This window comes from Taudactylus pleione, unplaced genomic scaffold, assembly GCF_031769625.1.
Source record: "Taudactylus pleione unplaced genomic scaffold, aTauple2 ptg000647l, whole genome shotgun sequence".
Classification (NCBI taxonomy): Eukaryota; Metazoa; Chordata; class Amphibia; order Anura; family Myobatrachidae; genus Taudactylus; species Taudactylus pleione.
This window is the reverse complement of record NW_028285049.1, coordinates 3704120-3728511: the sequence shown is the minus strand read 5'-3', so window position 1 is coordinate 3728511 and position 24392 is coordinate 3704120. Positions and strand designations below refer to the sequence as shown.

At 48.7% G+C, this 24392-nt stretch overlaps 1 protein-coding gene across 2 annotated transcripts in view; it reads left to right on the top strand.

Moving 5' to 3' along the window:
• The window catches only part of TTC33 (tetratricopeptide repeat domain 33), a 357305-nt gene that overhangs the window by 196726 nt on the left and 136187 nt on the right, over nt 1–24392 (top strand). For both annotated transcript variants that reach the window (XM_088455260.1, XM_088455261.1), the window contains exon 3: nt 17656–17737. In XM_088455260.1, coding sequence (XP_088311386.1) covers nt 17656–17737 — 82 coding nt within the window. The remainder of the gene's footprint in view (nt 1–17655; nt 17738–24392) is intronic.

The window sequence follows — 24392 nt, the reverse complement described above, 5'->3', positions numbered from 1 at the left end:
CTTTACAAACTAGATTTATGTAGGCATTACTGTCTACTTTGGTAGAGCTTAACGTGAATTGTACACGTATGTGAATATACAGTATATGGAGAGCTTTTGTTACGTGACTGATAGTGTAATACTCAGCATGTTTCTGCAAGGATAAGCCACGGTAAATAGTTTGTGACATCATTTATGCTACTATGTACTGGGGTCATGGTCAGCCAGGGCCTTATCTGCGTGTATTTACTATGTTTACTGCATTTTCCTGCAGGGCAATAAAAAAGAACAAAAACAGAGTTAGGTTACTGTTATTGTGTGTTGTAAGGAATATAGATTGTAAGCTTCCCTGGGCAGGGAGTGATGAAACATTCTCTGTAAAGCACTGCGCTGTATAAGGTTATTAATAATCAATATAATAATTCTGCAAGGTCTGACATCTCCAATTTGCATGCGCAGTGGAAGCATGGGTGCACGCCCCAACGGCTCCCACTGCTAGAGAGACGGAACAGGCCCTAGCCAGGGGCGTTTTTAGAGAGGAGGGGGCCTGTGTGCAGTCTCCGACACAGGCCCCCTCCTCTCTGTCCGGCAGCCAGCAGCGCACTGAGCTGTGCGCGGCCAGCGCCGGAGTTATAGACTCTGGGCACTAGAGTGCGCCCAGAGTCTATAGAGTATGCGCAGGTCACCAGGAAAATGGCCACAGTGGCTATTTTCCCTGTACTGCGCATGCGCAAACGACGGGAACATGGCCGCGGTGACCATTTTCCAGTCGTTTTCACAGCGCAGAACCCCCGTGCCGACGTGGGACTCCGGAGAGGTAAGTGATACTATGGAGGCAGGGTGTGTGGTGCAGGGCCCATGTGCCCCGCACACCCTGCACCCATTATAGATATGCCCCTGGCCCTAGTCTAGCAGGAGGTCCTGGTCGGCTGCTGGTAACAGAGTAAGTATGAAGAGAGGGGGGCGGGGCAAGAGCGGAAAAGAGCAGCAGAGAAGTAGGCGGAGCAGTGAATATAGAGGGGGCAGGGCAGAGCCAGAGAAAGACTAAAGCTATCCATACACGGTGCAATATGCACCGTGCAACGCAACAGGGGATCCGACGTCCGACATATCGGGCGGTCCCCACACACGGAGCGACCGGGTGGCCGACCGCCCGATATGCCGGCTCCCCCCTCTCCCACCCGCATCGCACTTCGCATCCCCAGATTAACTGAACCTGCAGTAAGATCTGGGGGTGCGATGTACGACCCCACGGGTGCGCGTTCTGTCCGATATCATGCCCACACACATGATAGAGCAGCCAAATCGTACCAATACGTCGGATCGGCTGCTTTATCGCACCGTCTATGGGCACCTTTAGTTGACCCGGCATCTGCTGGGTCCATTTACTTTTAATTATAATTATAATACCATTATTACAATACATTTAGTGTTTTCGTGTTCATTTTTTTTTTTTTTTTTTTTTAATTTTTAGCAAATTGCTGTTTTGCTTCAGTTCTCTTGTGAATTGTTTTTCTTCAGCATTCTGTTGAAACTAAAATGTACTCCCCAAGAAACCCTTAATCAAATTTCATCTCACAAGAAGCAGAAATATAAATCTTTTTTGCAAATACTTTTGGAATTGGCTAGGAAGCAGGTAGTGTAGACAAAACAAAAATGGTTGGAAAATATGCGCTAGAAAATTTTTTAGGGTAGATTTCAAACTCAAAATTTCATGACATGCCAAAACTTACGTAAATATGTTTTTCTTTTTTTTATTGGATAACCAAAATGGTTAGGTTGGTAGGGTACAGTATAACTGCACTTGTGGATGAAGAGGTATTTGGTGATGGTATACCGACATTGGCATAGGAAGGAGAATAAGATGGCCGCTTACTGTGGGATAGAATGTTTGTCAGATCAGCCTGCAATGTATGTGGAGATCAGTGTATGGGAATAGTAAGTTATAAAAATGATGCTGGGGATAAAAGAAGGTTTTTATTGAAACTAGTTAAAATGTAATGGGTACAAGAGATTGTCCAGTGAGTCTTAAAAATAGTTCTATTATATTTCTGCTATTTAACCTCCCCTCCCTTGTTTTAGTAGGAGACATGTGACATATTTTATAACCCACGGGCCAGAACTGACCACTGTAGTCCCTGTACTGCCCACTATCCTAATTATAAATTGATACCCTCAGCCTTTGTCAGAGTTCTGAGATTCCGGTCCTACAGTATACCCTGCCACCTATGCTGGTCCCTGTTTATGAGGTAAATAATAAGTGCCTATTTAAGCTACTCCTATAAGTGCCTATTTAAGAGCCTCCCCTGTTATACTCCTGAGATTTGAATAAACCAAAGAAGATAATTATAACCAGTGGTGGCTCCAGAGGTGGGGCTGCAGCACAGCCCAAAATTCAAATAGGGGAGTCACACCGACTGCCAGTAAGTCATGGTCGGCAGGGGCGCCGAGAGGGAGGGGGGGCAGGTACAAATTACCTGGGCCCAGGCTTCCTGAGGGGCTCAGCGGGGGCCCGTGTCCGACGCCGCCACCCCCCTCCCTCACAGCAGCCCAGCACACAGCGTGTGCTGAGCTGCAGTTGGAGACTGCTCGTGGCTGCTGAGCAGCAGCCATGAGCAGTCTCCTATGCCTGTGGGGGGGAGCGATCACACTGATCGCGTCCCCCCTGGCTTTGCGCCGGGCTGAGGGGGCTCAGAGCGCACCCCTTCGCCAGCGCGCAGCGCTGAAATTTGTTTTTTCCCGAAGGGGCGTGGCCACGCCTCCCGCAATTAGGCCATGCCCCCTGTTACCCGGGCCCACTGCGGCTCTTCGCGGCCCTGATGGTCGGTACTGTTTGGCAACATTTAAGGTGGCAGTTGGTGTGGTTCCCCTATTTGAATTTTATACTGCGCTGTAGCCCCACCTCTGGAGCCGCCACTGATTATAGCTTGTAAACATTCTTCTGTATATTCAGACACTGCTTGCAGAGCTGGGGGCGGGGCAACACAACGGGCGGTAAGCTGCACAGAAAGAGTGCTAATAGAGGCATACCTCTGAGTATGGGGAGGCGTGTCTTGAGCACTGATGGACACCTTGGATGTGTCATGTGACCAGGAAGTGCACTACAGTGTTTAGAGATCAGAGCTCAGTCAGCAGCAGCAAGAGAAGACACAGTGATGCAGGCAGGAGAATCAATGGACACTGAAGCTTAGTGTAGTGAGGGGAGTGTTACAGTGAGTAGGGAATGAGACAGGCTCCCAGCACTCAGACCCATCTTCATGTGTGCCTCCCCAGCCATTCACCTCACCGCACGTCACTGGGACTTGTTTCAATAGTAACTGAATTTACATTACAAAGATCTTAAACTTGTTATGATTCGAGGACAATTACTAGTATGTTGCTGTTATTAAAAAAGTGAGCTTCACAAGCTGATATTCACTGCATTTCATGTTTATTTTTCAAGAAAAAAAGTTTTCAGCCTAAAGTACAGTATATGTTCCCAGCTGCTGGTGCACATGCTCTTACGTAGTCGGGATGTTCATCTTGTGTGTCATTTAGGGCATGTTTGCCTAGTTCTGTGATCTCCCATACGGGAGATCGTGGAGGGGATGTCCAAGAGGACAGTGCAGGTGGGTGGTGATGCAATTTGGCTAATCTTGACCATACCCCCCACTGAGCAATTATATGATTTGCTGCTATAATTATGCAATTTGCTGTAATTTGCATCATCGTGTACCGCGACTCCGGGAGAATTGCTCGATTTCGGGAGTCTCCTGGACATTTCAGGAGAGTAGGCAATTATGGTATGGTATAAGGGTCTTTAATTAAAGTTCGAAACTCATCCTATACTTCTAATGGGATTCATTTTGAACCCTCCACTTGCATCTCTGTTTGAGGGTGCACTTTTACAAATGTAATAAAAGCATCCAAGTAAGTCCTGATGTCCCCTCATTCTCTGTATTAATTTGAAAGACAAATGAGTACATACCGGGTAAGATTTTAGAGGAAAACCTGCCCTACAGTAAAGTTTCAGTCTGTTCTGTTATACCTGCAAACTTAGTGTAGACTTCAAGGCTGCAGATCAAGGAACGAGAAGTATGTGAGTACTTTTAAAGTGGGCTATATGCAGGATAGGAAGCATTGCAGGACCACCGTTTCTGTAGTTCGTATATGGCCCTTTTGTGTCTGATTATTAGTGTCCGCCATTCCTTTGTGTAACAGCTAAGGAGTTAGGGGTGCACTTTACCTGCATCCTTTTGTCTGTACGGCACTGCTGGCTCATGTAGTAGTTCATATATTCATATGTGCCAAATAACTTGTGTATATTATGTACTAGCGTATTGTACTCGCTTAGATTATCACTGACTTGGGAAAAAGTTTATAGTATGGAAATGGAATGCGGAGTGTTCTCACCAGGGAATACGCTTACATTGATAAGTCCACAAAAATAGTATACTGGTGTAGAATTAGGGGGAGATGAAATTGAAATTGGCAGCCAGGGGATTATAAATCGCTTGTACACACAGGAGTTGGAAGCAATGCTCGTAAAGGCCCCCATACATCAGAGATTGATTGCAGCAATCGTGCAATTTGCAATCAATTGTGTATAAAAATCTTTCCCTTTTTCAATCGATTGCAGATTGCAGAATTGCCACAATCGATTGAAAAAGGGAAAGATTTTTATACACAATCGATTGCAAATTGCACAATTGCTGCAATCAATCTCTGATGTATGGGGACCTTAACACACAGGAGATGGAAGCAATGCTCGTTACACACAGGAGTTGGAAGCAATGCTCGTTACACGCAGGAGTTGGAAGCAATGCTCGTTACACACAGGAGTTGAAAGCAATGCTCGCTACACACAGGAGTTGGAAGCAATGCTCGTTACACACAGGAGTTGGAAGCAATGCTCGTTACACACAGGAGATGGAAGAAATGCTAGTTACACACAGGAGATGGAAGAAATGCTAGTTACACACAGGAGTTGGAAGCAATGCTTGTTACACACAGGAGTTGAAAGCAATGCTCGTTACACACAGGAGTTGGAAGCAATGCTCGTTACACACAGGAGTTGGAGGCAGTGCTCGTTACACACAGGAGTTGGAAGCAATGCTCGTTACACACAGGAGTTGGAAGCAATGCTCGTTACACACAGGAGTTGGAAGCAATGCTCGTTACACACAGGAGTTGGAGGCAGTGCTCGTTACACACAGGAGTTGGAAGCAATGCTCGTTACATACAGGAGTTGGAGACAGTGCTCGTTACACACAGGAGTTGGAAGCAATGCTAGTTACACACAGGAGTTGAAAGCAATGCTAGTTACACACAGGAGTTGGAAGCAATGCTAGTTACACACAGGAGTTGAAAGCAATGCTCGTTACACACAGGAGTTGGAAGCAATGCTCGTTACACACAGGAGTTGGAAGCAATGCTCGTTACACACAGGAGTTGGAAGCAACCTAATCCCCCCCTCCCTGCAGCCTAATCCTAAATCTCCCTGGGGGGCCTAACCCTAACCTCCCCCCGTAAGTGCCTAACCCTAACACCCCCTTCCCCTAGCCTAGCCCTAATCCTCCCGGGGGGGCTGCCTAACCTAACCCTCCCCCCCCCCGGCTTACCTTCGATCGAAATGCCGGGTGCTGGGCTCCCGGTGTAGGTAAAATGACAGGCGTCGGGATTTCGACGCCTGTCATTAGACCCTTGTCGGGATTAGATTGTCGGGATGCCGACGGTCGGCATTTAGACCGTCGGCATACCGACTGCATACCACTCAGAGGTCTGCCCAGTTTCTAAGGAAATAAAACCCTGGTCATTATTCTGTGAATACTGCAATAATGATTGCAGAAGTAGGAGTGGACATGCATGGTTTGCAAACATAGATTTTTGTGGTCGATGTTCAGTGGATTATTTTTCCCCCCATTAATGTTTTCCAGCCATCAATGTTTTCTCCCACCAATATTTGCTTGTGATTGGCCCTCAGAGAACAAATTGCCTTTGTCTGTTCACATTCACAGTATACTCAGTGAACGTATGGTTGCGGTGGTGGTTGTAGTTGAGCCTGAGGTGGAACGTGTGGTCGGGAGTTTTGGAGTGTTATATTTATATATGTATTTAGACTTTCTTTTTAGTTTTGTGTTTGATCATAGATTAGTGATATTTATACTGTGGTTTTACAAAAAAATGCCACCAAAAAATAATTTATGGAAATATCTTGATGCAAGTTCAAGCAAAACAGCCACTTGCAGATTCTGTGGTAAACAATTAGAATCAAGAGGAAACACTTCAAATCTAAAGTGCCATTTTGGAAGCAAAACATCCCCATGTGATACTGACTCCTGTTCCTGGTTCAGCTGGAGGCAAAATGAAACTTGTGAGCACAGAGCGGCCTCCTGCGTTTGTCACACGGGTTGCAGAGACTGATGTTTTCATCTTAAAACATTGATGTTTTTTTAGCCAAAACCATTATTGTTTGGTAGCCGGTGTTTTTATTTATTTATTTTCATGAAATCGATGGTCAAGTGTTGATGGTAACATCGATGTTAAGCCAGTATTGTCCCATGCCTGGATTATTTTGCAACCGCAGAATCCACTGAGGATAAAATGTACAGTAGATTGAAATTAAAAAATTAATCCCATTTACTTTTTCAGTTGCTAAACTATATGCTCAGATTGACTCCTAGAGTACATGGCACTATTACCTAAAAAAAAATGTTGGTAGTTATATTTCTATACAGTATTATCAGTATATAATTTATACTTGCCAATTTCCTGGACTGGAGTGATGACTGTGAGGGTTTGGATCACGTGGTTTGCAACAATAGGTGCCGCCCCCACACAAAGTACGGGTTCATTAAGAGGGGGTGGTTCCACCGTCCCACCCATGTCACTAGGTACTTGAAGTGGGCAGGATGTAGAACAGTGAGTAGTCTGTGGAGGCTGGCCTAAATTACAGACCCCCCCTGAACATTCAGGAGGGAGTGCAGATTAGATATCATTATATCAAGTATTTCAGATTAAACAATCCAGTCAAGAAACCAGTCTGAATGTGTAATCGCCAGGAAGTGTCCCGTTTCTTGTGCATGCAGATGTTTTTCCTGGAAAGGTAAAGGCACTCTCTCTGCACACTGTAACTTGTCTCTATGATATGGCAATGGATGCCAATGCTGTTTGTTGACAAATTATACAAATCTGTGTGTCAGTGGGACATTATGGTGCCTTACATTTTTTGCTCTGGCTAGCATATGGCATTGTGATTGACTACAGCTTGTCCCGGTGTTGTTAATAACATTTGTGATGTGGCATTGTAAAAGTAGGACTTATTTTTTTTTTTAGATTGTGTTAGATCAGCGGTGTTGATTATAAAAGTGAATGACATACTCTCTTGGCGTAATTACTAATCTTTAAACGCAGTATCCCGCGGCTACTAGTACTGTTGCAAAGAATATTATGTCAGTTATTGAATTTTTATTCACTTGTGACAATAAACTGATCCTCATTAAAGTGAGCCACCACGAAGGAAGCCATTTTCTGGGTGACCATTGGTCAGATACTTACCGAGTTTTTTATGCTCCACTCAGGCAGATCCCAAAGGGAAGTCGTGGTGAGAGGTTCGGGGGAACTGTGCTATGGATCAAGTCATTGATGCAACTTGCCGCATTGTGCTCTGGAGAATAAGGCCATGGTAATGCAATCCCACGGGAAATGCATCATCAGTCCCCTGGACCACCCAATTTGCTGGGGAAGTTGAAGTGATCTGAGACAATGGCATATCTATAATGGGTACAGGGTGTGCGGTGCACACGGGCCCTTGGGTCTAGGGGGGCCCACACCCTGCACCCATATATAGTTCTACTTACCTCTCCACAGTCTTCGTAGTCCTGCGTCTTTGGCGGCCCGGAGCTACAGAGCAGCAAATATTACAGGGCAAATAGTGCAGCGCCATTTTCCTGGTGATTTGTGCATACGCACTAGAGGTGTCCCCAGGAATAAGGCACAAGCGCCATTTTCCTGTAGACCTGTGCATGCGCAGTAGACTTTGGCACCTAGCCAAAGTCTACATTGCTCCCAGAGAGGACTGGACCCACAGAGAGGCTGCACACGTGCCCTCTACTTTCTTTAACCTCCCCTGATCTGGGAGTTAGGTCTACTCTCCCAAAAGTACCGAAATTGGGTTGTTTCCTTGACATTCCGGGAAGAGTAGGTAAGTACAGTATGTAGTTCCTAGCAGATTTAGTGGACAGCAGGATTTCATATTATTTTGCAGTTGGCCTATACAAAATTGAGGGACACTCCCAGAGACAGAAGTTGCCAACAGAGCCGGCCCTAGCCAATGTGGTGCCCTAGGGCTTAGGGCAAGCAGCAGTTGAGGAACAGTTGGAGGTAAAGGCAGGGAAAAGTTGGGGGCAGAGGCGGTAAGGGCAAGCATTGCTAGGGCTAGGAAGGGGGTTAGGGGCAGGCAGAACTGGGGGTAGGGAGGGGTAAGGGTAGATAGCAGAGGAGGGGCATGTAATGCGCAGTCGGTGTAGGGACAGGAGCTGGAGGCGGGTCTTGGGATGACACAGTACAGCGCTGGTGATGAGGAAAGCCCCTGGCTGAGGGATGTAAAGCACGAAATGAGTCCATATCCCTCTGGGTTACAGCAGTGCTGTAGTGTGAGGAGCCTCTGCCAGTAATACTACCAGCTACACAACCAGAAATAGCAGTGTGAGGAGCTGCAGAGAGCAGACATACATCCATTTAGAGTCACTGCCCTTACCTGCTACACTAATAGCCTGTGGTCGCCCCCAAAGCATAGAGGAGGCTGGGATAAGGGTCGCCAGACACTGCAGGGCTCATTACAAGCAGCTGCAGGTCACACAGGCTGAGATTCCCTCACAGAGCTGAGTCCTTCACTGTCTTATTCTGTGATCACTGCTGAACCGTCATATTAAACAGATTTTATGTCAGACTTGTTTAGAGAGTCCTAGTCTTTTTCTTAGCTAATTTGGAAACAAGTTTATACAGTATATAATTTTCTTAGAACGCAGGAAGTCATATTCCCTGTAAACAATAAAAAAGTGTGTACATACTGAGGAACATGGCGATCATCATAAAGAAAGGCAGCCACGGGTCACACAGGCTGAGCTGAGATCCCCTCACAGAGCTGGCTCAATAGATAGAAGCAGCGCAGAAACAATGGCTGCTCTCATTCAATCACCAGCGATAGACTGCCCCGCGGTAATATTCAAGCGGCAGCCGCCGAGGGGTAGGAGACTGGAGGAGAGGTGTTGGGAGGGCTCGAGCAGAGATTGGACAAGGAGATTCTCCCCGCCGGTGATTGGTTGGGGAGACCTCACATCGCATCCTGTAGTTGCCGCCGCATCTTCCTCGTCTCCTCCGACCTGGCTGTCAGTGATATCACAGTCACCTGACCAGCCGGGCTGACCTCTGTGCTGCCGGATTGATCGCGGCAGCAGCGCATGGGGGTGGACGCAGAGCCGTGGAATGCCCCTAAGCATTCCAGATGCCCTAGGCATTTGGTTAGAATGCCTATGCCTAGGGCCGGCTCTGGTTGCCAAGTATGCAAGACTGAAGTTTACACGTCATTTAAAGTTATTTATTAAAAACACATTTTTTCTACTTCAGGGTCCATAGGGTATCCACAGGATACCTTGGGGTATAGGTGTGACGTCAGTCGCAGGGCACCAAAGAGTTAAGCTTTCAGCCTCCCAGGATGCACTAGGTCCCCCTCCTATACCCCGCCCCCGGGCCAAGGCACCTCAGTTTAGTTTGGTGCCCGGCCGGAGTCGGGTGCACCTGTTGGAGTGGGGGCTAGAAGAGCCCCTGAAGCTTATTCTTCATGCAGCTGTGGCTGCACATCTGGATGAACAGCAGGGACAGTCAGTCCTGACGTCCATGCTGTCTTCCCTACACCCCGCCGGTACCAGAACGCCGGTACTGATCCGGGGATGCTGGTGGGCGTCTGGGGTCACAGCTAGCGGTGACCCCAGATGCTCCGGACCATGGCCGGATTCAAGGGGGACAGAGGTAAGCAGCGGGGTCCCGCGGTGGGTCCCCGCTGATCACATGGTCCTAAGTCCCCAGGCAGGGGGCTCCCTGGGGACTGGCTGCAGCGTGGAGCCAGGCGACCAACCTGCGCTTCCACTACCCCCTGGGACAGCGGACCGCAGCAGAGCGGTAGCGCTGCGGCGTCCCAGGGGTTAAATGCATGCCAGGGGAGCGCGCCTTCCCTGTCTCACAGCCGGCGCCTCCCCCGCTGCACACAGCCCTCTCTGCATGCTGCCGACTGGTCCTGTGGCAGCGCTCCTCCCCCTGGCCAGCCTCGTCTCTGCTCCTCGGCGGCCATCTTCTCCAGAACGCATGGTGAACGCTGCTGGAAGCGCTGGACGGAAGCATCGTGGTCTGGGTCCCCCCGCATACCTCTCCTCCGCTGTGGTCAGGTCTGTGTATGCAGCGCTGTGTCCTACCAGGCCCTGTGTCTGTGTAGTTGAGTGATCAGCGCTGTTAGTGCAGGAATTGTTATTTTTCTACATTGTATGTGACTGTGCTAGCGCTGCTGCCTGTAATCTTTTCTTCTCTAAACTGTCAGCTTTATTACTGTCCCTGTTCTTTCTGCTAAAGCCCTTGCGGTGCGGTGCTGCAGGGTGGTCTCTCGCCTATTTAATACTTAATTGGTGAGAGAGGTCACATACGTGGTGCCATCATGTCTGAAAGTGATTTTCCCCTCCGGCTACAGTGTACCATGTGCAAAGTACCGTTAGCGGAGGGGGAGGGTAGCGCGGAGGGCCTTTGCCGGCAGTGTTTGTCCATGGCGCGGCCTATTACGGTTACAGCACCGGTACAGGAGCCGCCCTGGGCTTGTTTCGCTCAGGCGTTAACAGCTTTAGTGGGCCAGTTAGCTCCGCAGCCCGCGTTTACTCCGATGGGTTTGTCCCAGCAGTCTGTGGTGTCGTCACCCATGCAGGGGTTCCCACGACAATTGGTGGTACCCCACAGTCTCCCTATTTCCCCGCTCCCGGGTTCTCAGGAGCCAGCGTGGGTTAACTCCCTGACAAGTTCTGTACAGCACTTGTCGGATGTGTTGCAAGGGGAGTCTGTGATGCGGTCTCATAAAAGGCCGGTGGCGTCTCTGTCCGCTCCTTATGAGGATGACGAAGGGACGTCTGATGATGGGGAGATTCTAGATCCTTACGATCAGGAACCTCTCCATTCTAAGGACGCTGATGCTAAGTCCAAAGTATATATTCCTGGACTTATTCGGGCGGTCCGCACAGCCTTGGTGATTGAGGACGAAGTTCCCCCAGCGGCTAAATCTAAGTATGCCTTTTTCAAAGATGTGAAGGGCGATGCCACAGTCTTTCCTCTTTCGGGTCAGTTGGTGGACCATTTAGAGGAGGCGTGGAAACAACCTGGCAAAAGATACCAGCCGCAGAGACGCCTGGCGGTGGCTTATCCGTTCGCGGATAATTATTTTGCTAAGTGGGAATCCCCTCCACAGGTGGATTCTCACGTGACCCGTCTTGTCCGTAGTGCCACATTGCCGATGCCATCCATGTCCTCCCTTAAGGATGCTACGGACCGCAAGGTAGAAATCTGCCTGAAGTCCGCTTATTCCCTTGCAGGGGGGGCAGCACGGCCGGCTATGGCCATTTGCTGGGTTGCCAGAGCGATGGAGCGCTGGGCGGATTCATTAGAGGCTTCTTTTGAATCCGACTGTCCGGCCGATCAGGCGGAGTTGATTGGCAATCTCCGTGATTCGGCCACCTACATCAACGAGGCGGCTCTAGACATTAGTACTCTGGTGTCTAGAATTTCTTCAGCAGCGGTAGCTGCTCGTCGCACCTTGTGGCTGCGATCCTGGAAGGCGGACGCAGATTCCAAGAAAGGTCTGGAAGCGTTGCCGTTTACCGGAGAAGTTCTCTTCGGTCCGGATCTGGATAAGATTGTGGCCACGCTGGCGGCAGCCAAATCTGCCTGTCTCCCGTCGGCCGCTGCTCCTTCTGGTTCGGGACCATTGTCCTTTCGGTCATCTAGGGCCCAGGGCAGGCCCAAACAACAGTCGTTTCCTCGACAGGCTGGCCCTAAGAAATCGGTCAAGCCCCGGAAGCAGGCATGGAGTACCAGACGTCCGGCCCCCAAGCCAGATGACAAGCCTGCGGCCTGACGGTCCGGGCCTCCCTTTGGGGGATCCCAGGGTGGGAGGCCGCCTGCTACAGTTCGCCCAGTGTTGGTCGACCACTACGACAGACACTTGGGTTCTGGAGGTGGTTTCCCACGGATACGCCCTCTCCTTCCGGCACAGACCCCCGGCTCGCTTCTTCACCACGGGTCTCCCATCAGACCGGAACAAGGCTACGGAGCTGCGGAAGGTATTGCACACTATGCTCCAGGCTGGAGTTATAGTGGCGGTTCCATTCTCCCAGAGGGGCCAGGGTTTCTATTCAAATCTATTTTTGGTACAGAAACCCAATGGGTCATATCGTCCGATACTCAACCTCAAAGCACTCAACAAGTCTTTGCGGGTCCCGAAGTTTCGGATGGAGACCCTACGGTCCATCATTCTGGCGCTGGAACCTGGGGACTACTTGGTGTCATTGGACATACAGGACGCTTACCTGCATGTCCCTATTCTTTGGCGCCATCAACAGTTCCTCAGGTTTGCAATCAGCAGCGACCACTTCCAGTTTCGGGCGTTACCTTTTGGCCTGGCAACAGCACCACGTGTTTTCACCAAGGTGATGGCGGTCATGGCGGCTTCTCTGCGGCTGCAGGGAGTCCGCATGTTGCCGTATTTGGACGACCTGTTATTGGTGGCAGGATCTCCAGAGCTCCTGTTACGCCACTTGGACCTGACCATTGCACTGCTGCAACGGCACGGCTGGCTAATCAACTGGCAGAAGTCCACTCTAATCCCGTCTCGGAGGATTCTGCATCTTGGAGCCTTATTGGACTTGGGACAGCAAAGGATCTTCGTGACGGAGGACAAGATCTCTGCTTTACAGTCAAGGGTGCGCAGTTGTCTGCACAGCCGCCGGGTGTCCTTACACTCGGCGATGAGGTTACTGGGCTCCATGGTGTCGGTGTTCGACATGGTGGAATACGCCCAGTTTCACTCCAGACCTCTGCAGCACCTGATCCTGTCCAAGTGGAACGGGCTGACTCAGTCTCTGAAGTCCCAGACGATTGTGCTCACCCAGGAGGTTCGCCTGTCCCTTACGTGGTGGTTACAGACGACCCACCTCAACAAGGGACGTCCGTTCTGGGTTCCAAATTGGGTCCTGTTGACAACGGACGCCAGTCTTCGGGGCTGGGGAGCAGTTTCGGGTCCACACTTGTTCCAGGGCAGGTGGACGCCGACAGAAGCGGAGCTTCCAATAAATATCTTGGAACTCCGTGCGGTCTTCAATGCTCTCCAGCAGGCACAGCGGTTTCTCCAGGGTCGCCCGGTGCAGGTCCAGTCGGACAACGCTACCACCGTGGCCTACATAAACAGGCAAGGAGGAACTCGCAGTCGGGCGGCTCTCGTAGAGGTCTCTCGGATCCTGGTTTGGGCGGAGCGCAATCTTCCGGCCATATCAGCGGTCTTCATCCCGGGAGTGCTCAATTGGGAGGCGGACTTTCTAAGTCGCCAGGACGTTCATCCGGGGGAATGGTCCCTGCACCCGGACGTTTTTCAACTACTGGTGGACAGGTGGGGTCTTCCAGAAATCGACCTCATGGCGTCCCGGCACAACAACAAGTTGCCGGTGTACGGGTCTCGCACAAGAGACGAAGGGGCGTCTCTGGTGGATGCTCTGTCCGTCCGGTGGATGTTCCGGTTCGCGTACCTGTTCCCTCCGGTCTCCCTTCTTCCACGGGTAATCCGGAAATTCAAACAGGAAGGAGGGACGCTCCTGTTGATAGCTCCCGCGTGGCCCAGACGGCACTGGTTCTCAGACCTTCAGGGTCTGTCCGTGGACATTCCTCTGCGGTTGCCGCTACGACCGGACCTTCTGTCTCAGGGTCCTTGCCTTCACCCGGACCTGACTCGGCTGTCTTTGACGGCGTGGCTGTTGAGACGGCCATGCTGAGGTCCCGGGGGTTTTCCAGCTCTGTGGTGCGTACCATGTTACGAGCTCGGAAACCGTCTTCCGCGAGGATATACCATCGCGTGTGGCATACGTTCTTCCAGTGGTGTCGACCGAGAGGTTATGCACCGCGGGAGTTTCGTCTGTCTCGGATTCTCGCCTTCCTGCACGCGGGACTAGATCATGGGCTTCGCCTTGCTTCTTTGAAGGTACAGGTTTCGGCCCTATCTGTCTGGTTTCACCGTAGGATTGCTACAATCCCGGATGTGCGCACCTTTATGCAGGGTGTTCTCCGCATTCAGCCGCCCTTTGTTCCACCTGTGGCGCCTTGGGATTTGGCTGTGGTCCTGAGGGCTCTCCAAGGACCGCCGTTTGAACCACTGGGCTCAGTGGATCTTAAATGGCTAACAGCTAAGACTGTTTTCCTTCTGGCCATTGCTTCGGCCAGACGTGTTTCTGAGTTAGGGGCTCTTTCTTGTAGACCCCCTTTCTTGGTTTTTTATGGGAACAGGGCAGTGCTCCGCACTCGGCCCGAGTTTCTTCCCAAAGTTATTTCCCAGTTTCATATTAACGAGGAAATAGTTGTTCCGGCCTTTAACTCACCGGGTCTTTCCGTGGGTGAGGCCTCTTTGGATGTTGTGCGGGCCTTAAGGACTTATGTTGACCGCACTTCTTCGTTTAGGAAGTCGGACGCTTTGTTTGTCCTCTTTGGCTTCCGTAAAAAGGGTTAGCCTGCTTCAAAGCAAACTTTGGCAGCCTGGATCCGTATGGCTATTTCTGAAGCTTATCTTCATGAAGGCCTACCGGTCCCTCCTTCTCTGAAGGCTCATTCCACTAGGTCTGTGGGTCCTTCGTGGGCAGCTCGACGTGGTGCCTCGGCAGTTCAGATCTGCAAGGCTGCTACGTGGTCTTCTGTCCATACCTTCGTGAGGTATTACAGGTTTGACACCTTCGCCTCTCAGGATGCTTCCTTCGGGCGGCGGATTCTCCTTTCTGCACAGGAGCGTCCCCACCCTTAAAGGATACTGCTTTGGGACATCCCCAAGGTATCCTGTGGATACCCTATGGACCCTGAAGTAGAAAATATGAGATATGGTAAGAACTTACCCTTGTTATCTCTATTTCTACGAAGTCCATAGGGTTCCACAGGACTCCCGCCCTGTCGCACCTGTGCTGCAGATGGGCTTTGCTCTGGTCACCGGTTTTCCGTCTCCCTCTGGTGAGAATGTGATTCTTGTATGTGTCCAGATCTTTGTTCTCTCTCTTCCTTCTCCTCCTCCGGCCTATGGCTTGGTAACTAACTGAGGTGCCTTGGCCCGGGGGCGGGGTATAGGAGGGGGACCTAGTGCATCCTGGGAGGCTGAAAGCTTAACTCTTTGGTGCCCTGCGACTGACGTCACACCTATACCCCAAGGTATCCTGTGGAACCCTATGGACTTCGTAGAAATAGAGATAACAAGGGTAAGTTCTTACCATATCTCATATTATTCTTTTGATCCTTTCCCCCATTTATTTTATGTATTATATTTATATCCCCTTTTTTTTCTACTGTAGCTGGTACTTTCATTATTGTTTTGTCTTTGTCCTTTGTAAACCCACACAAAACCATCAAATATTTTTGCTTCTTCCAATTATTTCGACTTCACTGTAGTTTCTCCCTATGTGAGTCATAAACGCCCTCAGTGGGGCCTGTGCAGATACCCTGGAGTCAGTGGTGTAACTAGGGTATTTGGAGCCCAGGGCAAATTTGAAAAGGAAGCCCCCTCCCCCCAATGTACGCGCGCCTTCGGCGCGCGCGACAAAAAAATGGGCATGGTCACTTAAAAATGGAACGTGTCAACATGACACACCCCTTTATTTTCAAACTGAACATTCCTATCCATATGCACCTTAACCCCAGTAGTACCCCTTATACAGTACCCCCAGTATGCAGTTGTGGTCCCTCTCATGCAGGCCCATAGTAGTTCCCCTTATACAGTATCCCCAGTAGTGGTCCTTCTTATACAGCCCCCAATTAGTTGCCCTTACTCAGTACCCCCAGTAGTGGCCCCCCCAAATGCAGTGCCCCACGTAGTGTTCCCCCTTATGCAGTGCCCCCAGTAGCAGTCCCCACAATGCAGTGCGCCCAGTAGCGGTATCCCCTTATGCAGTGCCCTTTATATAGTGCCCCCAGTAGTAGTCCCCCCCCCCTATGCAGTGCCCTTTATATAGTGCCCCCATCAGTAGTCCCCCCCCCATGCAGTTTTCCCAGTATTGGTCCCCTTATGCAGGCACCCTGTAGTGATCCCCCCTATCTAGTGCCCCCTGTAGTGGTCCCCGCAGTGCCCCTAACAGTAAGCCCCTTATATAGTGCCCCCAGCAGTATTCCCCCCCCTGCCATGCAGTGCCCCCAGTAGTGGTCCCCCTGATGCAGTAGTGACCCCCCCTATCCAGTGCCCCCTGTAGTGGTCCTTCCTATTATAGCCCCCAGTAGTGGTCCCCCGAGTGCAGTACCTCTAGTAATAGGCCCCTTTTAGAATGCCCCCAGTGGTAGTATCCCCCCCCAAGTAGTCCCCAGTAGAGTAGCCCCCCCCAGTATAGGTCCTCCCAATGGCGCCCCCAGTAGTAGCCACATCTCCCCCAGTAGAGGTCCCCCCAGTAGTAGCCACCCCCCTCCCCCGTTGTGCAGATAGGTTAAAAAAAAATATATATATATATATAAAAATATACTTACCTGATTCCACGCTGCTCCTGCTCCTGTCCGCGATGCCGCTCCCGCCCGCCAGTCCGCCCGGGCTGGCGCGCTCAGCATTATGGGACAGACGTCATGACGTCAGTCCCATTACCCATTGCAGCAGGGTGCTGCAGCAGTCAATGAGAGTCTATCTGACTCTCATTGGCTGCTGTTTAACACACGCTGGAAGCCTAGCGCCGGTCCTGTGCAAATGTGTAGCGCTGACCGCACTCATTGCGGTCGGCGCTATACCGGCTAACTAGGGCGGGCGGGCCGGTACCATGGCCGGCTGCGCCCCCCCGCGCCGCCGGTCCAACGGCACCCAGGACACGAACCCCGCTCGCCCTGCCCTAGTTACGCCACTGCCTGGAGTTGAAGAAGGGCCCGTCCTGTTTTGTTTGTTAAAGGGAACAGAGCATAGCATTTGCTTGCCTCATATACAAGATACAGTACATAAAAGCTGTTTCTGGTAGTGCCAAGCAGGCGTTCTGCTGTTTCTCTTCATGACATGCCCACTGGGGATACTGTTTTACTGGAATGTATTAATCAGGCAGCATTTTTCTTTTAGTCATGTAATTAATATGAAAGCTTTCACTGACAATTGAAAGTTCTATAATCCCATGCAAACTTTTATATTCCTGTTTGGATGGCTGATCCCCTATGTGCTCCCGTTGATTCTTGCTGCCCCTAGACGTTCTGCCTTCTCATGTGAACCGCACTGTCTGAAGTCAGGGGCCTCTTGGGAGTTTTCTGACATCCGTTGTCCTCCCTCTCGGGACATCTACGAGATGTCAGAGACGAAAGGCATGGCTCCAGCAGTTTGCTACTTCTGTATTTATTATTGATGCCCTTTTTATGTCTAGAATTACTCACATGTGTCCTAATATTTTAAATGAGCTTTTTTTGTGTTTTCAGGCACTCGGAAGCTGTAAAGAAATGGGATGAAGGAATCCAGTTAACACCAACAGATGCCACCTTGTATGAGATGAAATCGCAGGTAACGAGATGGCAATTTTTTTATTTCCACTTTATTTTTGTTGTGGCACTTCATTATGATTAATAAATGAGTATCCTTCTCTATATATCTTATATTGCTTTCACTGCCCTCATAGAGTATAGGGCCTGATTCGGAGTTGGGAATAGAGAGAGAGATCTCTCTGAACTGATCATCTTGGTGAAACCATGCTGCACTGCAGGTGGGGCCGATTTATAATGTGCAGAGAGATTTAGATTTGGGAGGGAGGTGTCCAAACTGTCATCTAAATTGTAGAGTAATAATAAAGCTGTGCAGTATTTGTGAGCTACATGTAAAAGCAGCCAGTATTTACACCACATGCAAAAAAAATAATTATGTATTTACACCCCTTGCATTGCAACATGGTTTGTCCAGGTACACAGTTAAGTGCTATCTCTCTCTCTATTCCCAACTCTGAATCAGGCCCATAGTTTTCTACATTTTAAAAAGCATTTCATGAAGATTGTGAATGCAATAGCTATGTGCGTAGCACTTATGGGAGCATGTACCGCTCCATCAAAAAATAGACTTTCGTCCGACTTCAGAAGAGCCCCAAAGCAACTACATAGCTTGTTTGTTGTTCAGAACTTAACCACATCCAAAGCAACTTATCAGAGATTAAGGGGCATATTCAAATAGGTGCGAAAAGTCCCGTACTTTTCGCATGCCGGACTTTTTGCCGACATAGCTGGTTTTCCATGCAAAAAAGTATCACGCGCGTCCCCGCTTATCCCTGTATTCAATTAGAAATCGGTGAAAACGTCACTCGGCAAAACGCAAACAGGCGAAAAGTGCTGTCAGATTTAGGGAAATCAGCCTGACACCCCCCAAAAGATGCACTAACATTGGGGATCACTATAGATACCCCCGAATAGGCCTGCTGAAGGTATTTGGGGTGCTTAAATGGTCTCAGTAGCTGCTAATTAGCGTCTTTGCACAAATGATGAAGAATAGCATTTAGCAGGTTTTTTTGGTGAAAATAACTAGTCCCAGCAAATTTGGGGTACATGAAAATGGGTGCAAGCATGGTTAAAAATCGCAAAAGTGAGGTTTTAAAACTTGAAAAACGCACCTTCAATAAAAGAAAAACCCTCCCCCATACTTGCAGACCCCCCAAAAAAGTCTATTTCGCTAGTTTTTAAGTTTGTACCCCTACTTTGTACTTTTTTGCCCCCTTTTTCAAAGTCAAAGTTTACCTTTGGTGGCCTGTTCTAAGGGTGCAGGGTGATTTCCCCACCTTTGCACCCCAAAACCGCAATTCTGCACTTTTTTCCGACAGCTATTCATAGGCGAAATTTTTCACCGAAAACGGCTTTTCGCCGCTAATTGAATACGGCCCTAAATCTCTTTCTTCAGGACAGCAGTAACAAACATAAAGACATACCTTATATTTGTGCATCACCCATGGCGCACAATCACGCTGCCACAGCACCCCTTGTAGTCATGATGACCCACTGGAGTAGCAATGTGCAAAATATAACATTAATCAGCCAGGGAATAAGCGAAAGCATCATAGTATCAATCGTCGATGGTAAATAACAATGAATCAAGATTCAAAGTGGGAATCCTAGGGATTCAAATAAAGATGTTTGGGCAGTATACCAAGATGAGCATAACGCACAGGCATTAGAGAAAACTATCATGTAGGAGCTTTTCATTCAATTCCAGCCATTGTACGGTTTGCAAAGTATGAATCCATTTAGTTTCTCTCTGGAGGAGAGATTTGCCTCTGCCACTACCACTGTGATCAGGAAGAATCTAGCCTATCATCTTGTAGCGTAGTGACGCCAGACTGTTCTGTTTTTGCTCCCGATAATGTCTGGCGACAGGCTGTTCACTTGACTTGCTCTCAAGTGCTTGTCTTGTATGGGACCTTTGAAGGGCCATCTGTTCTTTTTTAAAAAAGACCACAGGGTCATTTGATGCAGTATTCTACGAACCATCCGGAACAGGTAAGTGGATATTTAGGGCGGGATACATGATGCATCCCCGCCACCCTTCACATGCATGCCGGCGTTAGCAACGCTGGTATGCACGACGAACACTGCAAAGGACTCTCTCTGTAAGAGCGGCCCTTTGCAATGGAGGGACTTCTGGGTCTATGCATGCGCAGAAAGACGCACGTGCCATGGGGGGGTGCTGAGAGGGATCTGATTGGATCTCCCTCCTGGGGGTGCCTAAACATAACCCCCCATCCCCGGGGAAACTGCAATACTTACCGGGCCCGGAGGTTCAGGATTCAGACGTTCGGGATGCCGGCGCCGGTATCCTGATCTCCTTCGGGAAATCAGCGTCTGCATTTTGCTGAACGGCGAGATCCCGGCGTCTGTATTTCGACGGCTGGGAGAATACTGTCTGCGTTAACTGTTGGCAACAATTTTTTAACCGATTTGATGATACTTGTTGAATTACTGATGTAATGCTTCACCCAGATGATCTCATTGGTACACTGCTTTTTTTTCACTGCCAGCTGGAGTATTTTTACTCTAGGGAGTGGCGATTTTAAGGTTTTCGGGTGGTAGCCTCGTGTAATAAATTTCATCAGCTTGATGTCTGTCTGATTGATGGCATCACGGCAGTCACTACGAATCCTGTAGATCCCGAGGAACTGCGAATATGGTAGACCACGTTTGAGGGCTGGAGCATGATGGTTGGCTGCATGGAGGAAATTGTTTCTGTCTACAGTTGTATTATGTACCGATGTCTGAATCTTGATTTGATTCAGTGTAACAGCCACCGATGCAAGGGCTGCAATGGAAAAAATCAGCGTAAGCTGAAACCTGTACATATTAGCGTAAGTGCAGATAACGGTTCTAGGTCGTCTGAAGAAACAAATACAAAGGAGGAATGGGGGGCAGAGAGCCCAAGGTGGAGGTGTAGAGTGTAGCTGGTGTGTAAGAGAAGTAGGTAATGCTAACAGGAGGGAGGAGGGCCCTGCTCATGGAGCTTACAGTCTAAATGGAAGGGGGAGACAAACGGAAGATTTAAGGAGTGGGCCAGCGTAAGGGGAACTAAGGGCAGAAATCGGGAGTGAGAGAATTGGAGTGTGCAAGAGGTAGACTACGTAGTGACATGGTTAAATGGTAGACATATATGCTTTTATGAATAGGAGGGTTTTCAGCAAATATATGTGCACGCACCCCATATTTTTGTTATGGTAAAACTGCCCTCAAATGTTATGATTTTGGGTTTGGCAATTCAGATTTGATTTTTTTATTCAAATTGATAAAAACAGCTAAAATCATGTAATTTGGACCGATTTACAAGCAATCCAAAACCCGAGATCCGGTTTTTAGATCCGAGTTCCAAACCTACCGTAAGATACGAGCCAGGACTCGAAACAGTTCGGTTTTACAGAGTATAATGCACTGATCTCTCTTTCAAAGTCTCTTTTTTTTGGTACTCGGTTGCAGAAAAAAAAAAACACATCCAGGTTTACAAATGATATGAAGGATCAGAAGCCAAAAACTGTATTGTAGAAATCTTGGTGTTAATCTCTCATTTTCAGGATCTTCATCCGTGTGAGGAAATGAAAGCGTTTTAGATGAAAGGCAGTAACAGCCGCACTATTTGCGAGCACTACATGATCAGCTGTGCCGCGCCATCTAATAATGCCAATTCCCTTCATCTCGCCTCTACTTGGTGCTTGATATTTCAATAGAAGAAATATGCACAGCGAGATTAGTGTTTGAACTTGAAGAACTGTAGTTATTCTGTCTGCTTTTGTACGCGGATGGTCCCCAGTCAGAGCATTTTCTAATATAAGCCGAGGGCAGATGCACACAGTGGTAAAAAAGTGAGTAAAGTCTCAGGTGTTATGTTAGAAAACATAATTTTACTGAAAGGGTACTAGATGCCTGAAACACGCTGGGGATAAAGCAGGGCATGGCTGAGGGAACTGAGGCAAGGGCGTATCTATAATGGGTGCAGGGTGTGCGGTGCACACCGGCCCCCGGGTTCAGGCACACCCTGCACCTATATTATGTTAAACTTACCTCTCCGATGTCCCGCGTCGGGTCTCCCAGCTCTGCTCAAACGCCGGAAAATGGACGCCGCAGCCATTTTTCCGGCATTTTGCACATGCGCTGTGAGAAAATCACCGGGAAAATGGCAGCCGCGCCATTTTTCGGGTGATCTGCGCATGCGCAGTAAACTCCGGGCACACTCTAGTGCCCAGAGTCTATTGATTCTGCAGTGGCCGGCCAGCCACCGGAGTGAGAGAAGGGGGCTCGTGACTGGTATAGCACACAGGCCCCCTCCTCTCTAAAGACGCCCCTGAATTGAGGGGTCTATTTACAAAGCCTTGGATTGAGATAAAGTGAACGGAGATAAGGTTCCAGCCAATCAGCTCCTAACTTCCATGTCACAGGCTGTGTTTTAAAAATGACAGTTAGGAGCTGATTGGCTGGTACCTTATCTCCGTCCACTTTATCTCCATCCAAGGCTAAGTAAATAGACCCGTGAGGCACTGCGTACGGAATCGCAGTAGTACGCTGATATTTGCTGCCTTGCCCCTATACAGTCCCTGAATGTCAATCACTTTGTAAAGAAATCCTCGCTGCAAAAGGCCTGGCTATGGTATCTACAACCGCGATGCATGCGCAGTCGGCCGATAACCGTTGAACTACGTAAATATCGGCATTGCGTCCAGATCTGAATCATGCCTAAGGTGTTATTAGATAAAATGCTGGGAAACGATAGACTGATTGTTTTTTTTCTGCTGCCAGTATTTTTATTGTTACTCTTTATTACAGCATTGCTGTACATCCAGCGATATGAATTTGAACATACAATATGGGGGATTCAGTGAAACAATGTGAGAGGGCCTTGCTTGCAGGAGCTTACAATCTACACACATTCGGTAATGACACTTAAGCTGAGTAAGATATATCTGCAGATGATGGTCGTTCATACACACTGAACGACCATCATCTGTCTCTTTCACAGCGGGTCCGCTGGCCAGGGACGGCCTCTGCTGCATGTGTACGGGCGGGTACACACTGGCACCCGATATTTTGGCCGATCAACCAATATATCTGCCAGTGTGTAAACAGCTTAAGACACAAACACTTATCTGTACATAAGGGTAGCCACAAGTATTCCTGTGCTTTACTAAAGTGCGGATTTTTAGAAGTGGCAACCAATCAGATTCTAGCTATTATCTTTCTATAAGGTGCTAAATAAATGTTAAGTAGATTCTGATTGGTTGCTATGGGCAACATCTCCACTTCTAAATACCCGCACATTACCTCTAATACTTTAGTAGTACTCAAATCTAGTCCTTGGGACACACTAACAGCATTGGAGTCACAAGGGGGGTGCGGATCGCACTCGGGTGTCACCCACCAAGGGGTGACACCAAAGTGGGAGGGACGCCATTAACTAACAGTGCATGTTTTCCTTATCTCCTTGCAGGAGCACCAGTGTATTCATTGCTGACTGACACATTTTAAAAGATCCACAGGTGGTTCTAATTTTACTTGTTATTCTGTCAGGAGTCCTGGAGAACATGCACTGTTAGTGAGTCCCGAGAATGGATTTGATAAGCACTGTACTAGAGCACAATAAGTGCAGCAAGGAAAACATTTGTTTTATTGCTTATTTCATTACTTAAAGAGTATCTGGCCAGGATGTACTAAGGTTGCGGTGACTGGCGGAATGGTTACTACTAACAAATGCGATTAGTATCGCAAAGGACAGCTCTTGCAATAAAAGCTGCTCTTTGCGAAGCAGCCGACGCCGGGTGACGGGGTCTCTGTGGGACCCTGCCCCCTCCGAGCCCCGGGAGCTTCCTGCTGGTCACCTGTACAGCCTCCTCCCTGCACCCGGAAGAAGGCTAGGAGGAGGATGAGGCGGAGGACCCAGGAGGAGCACGGGCCGGCGACCATATCAGTTATCATATGCATCATGCAATCATGATGCACCGATAAAAGTTCGCCCGGGGCTTAGTACATATGGAAATGCTATAAAACCCCCGAAAAACGGGTTTTTACCGCATTTTTCCTTTAGTACATCACGGCCTCTGAGTGTTATTGAGTCTCCCATATCCAAATATTCCGAAATACGGAATATTTTTAGCATGCCTGAGATAGTAAAACCTTTGTTTTTTGATGGATCAATGTACACAAACTTTGTTTAAAGCACAAAATTATTAAAAATATTGAATAAAATGACCTATAGGCCGTGTGTATAAGGTGTATATAACACACAAATGCATTCTGTGTTTAGATTTGGGTCCTATTCCCAAGATATTTCCTTATGGTATGCATATATTCCAAAATACGGAATATTCCAATTATCAAAATGCCCCTGGTCCCAAGCATTTTGGATATGGGAGACTCAACCTGTATAGTCATCGCCAGCCTCCTCCTTGTTCATTTATTGAATGTAGAGAACTAAACAATACAAGTTTGTTTCAACTAGTTTCATTTATTTGGTCCCTCGACTTGTCTCAGTGCACATAACCCATCATTTTGTAGCAGTTACCGGATCTCGCTGCTCCTCCAGTGGCACCCTCTGCGATTTCCATATATCGTTCCCCCTGACTTCACCTGTCAAATGTTATTTTCAGCTACAAGATTCTGGCCTCTTGCTTTCATGTGCCATCAAGCTTGACTTTGCATAATTCAGTCTATTG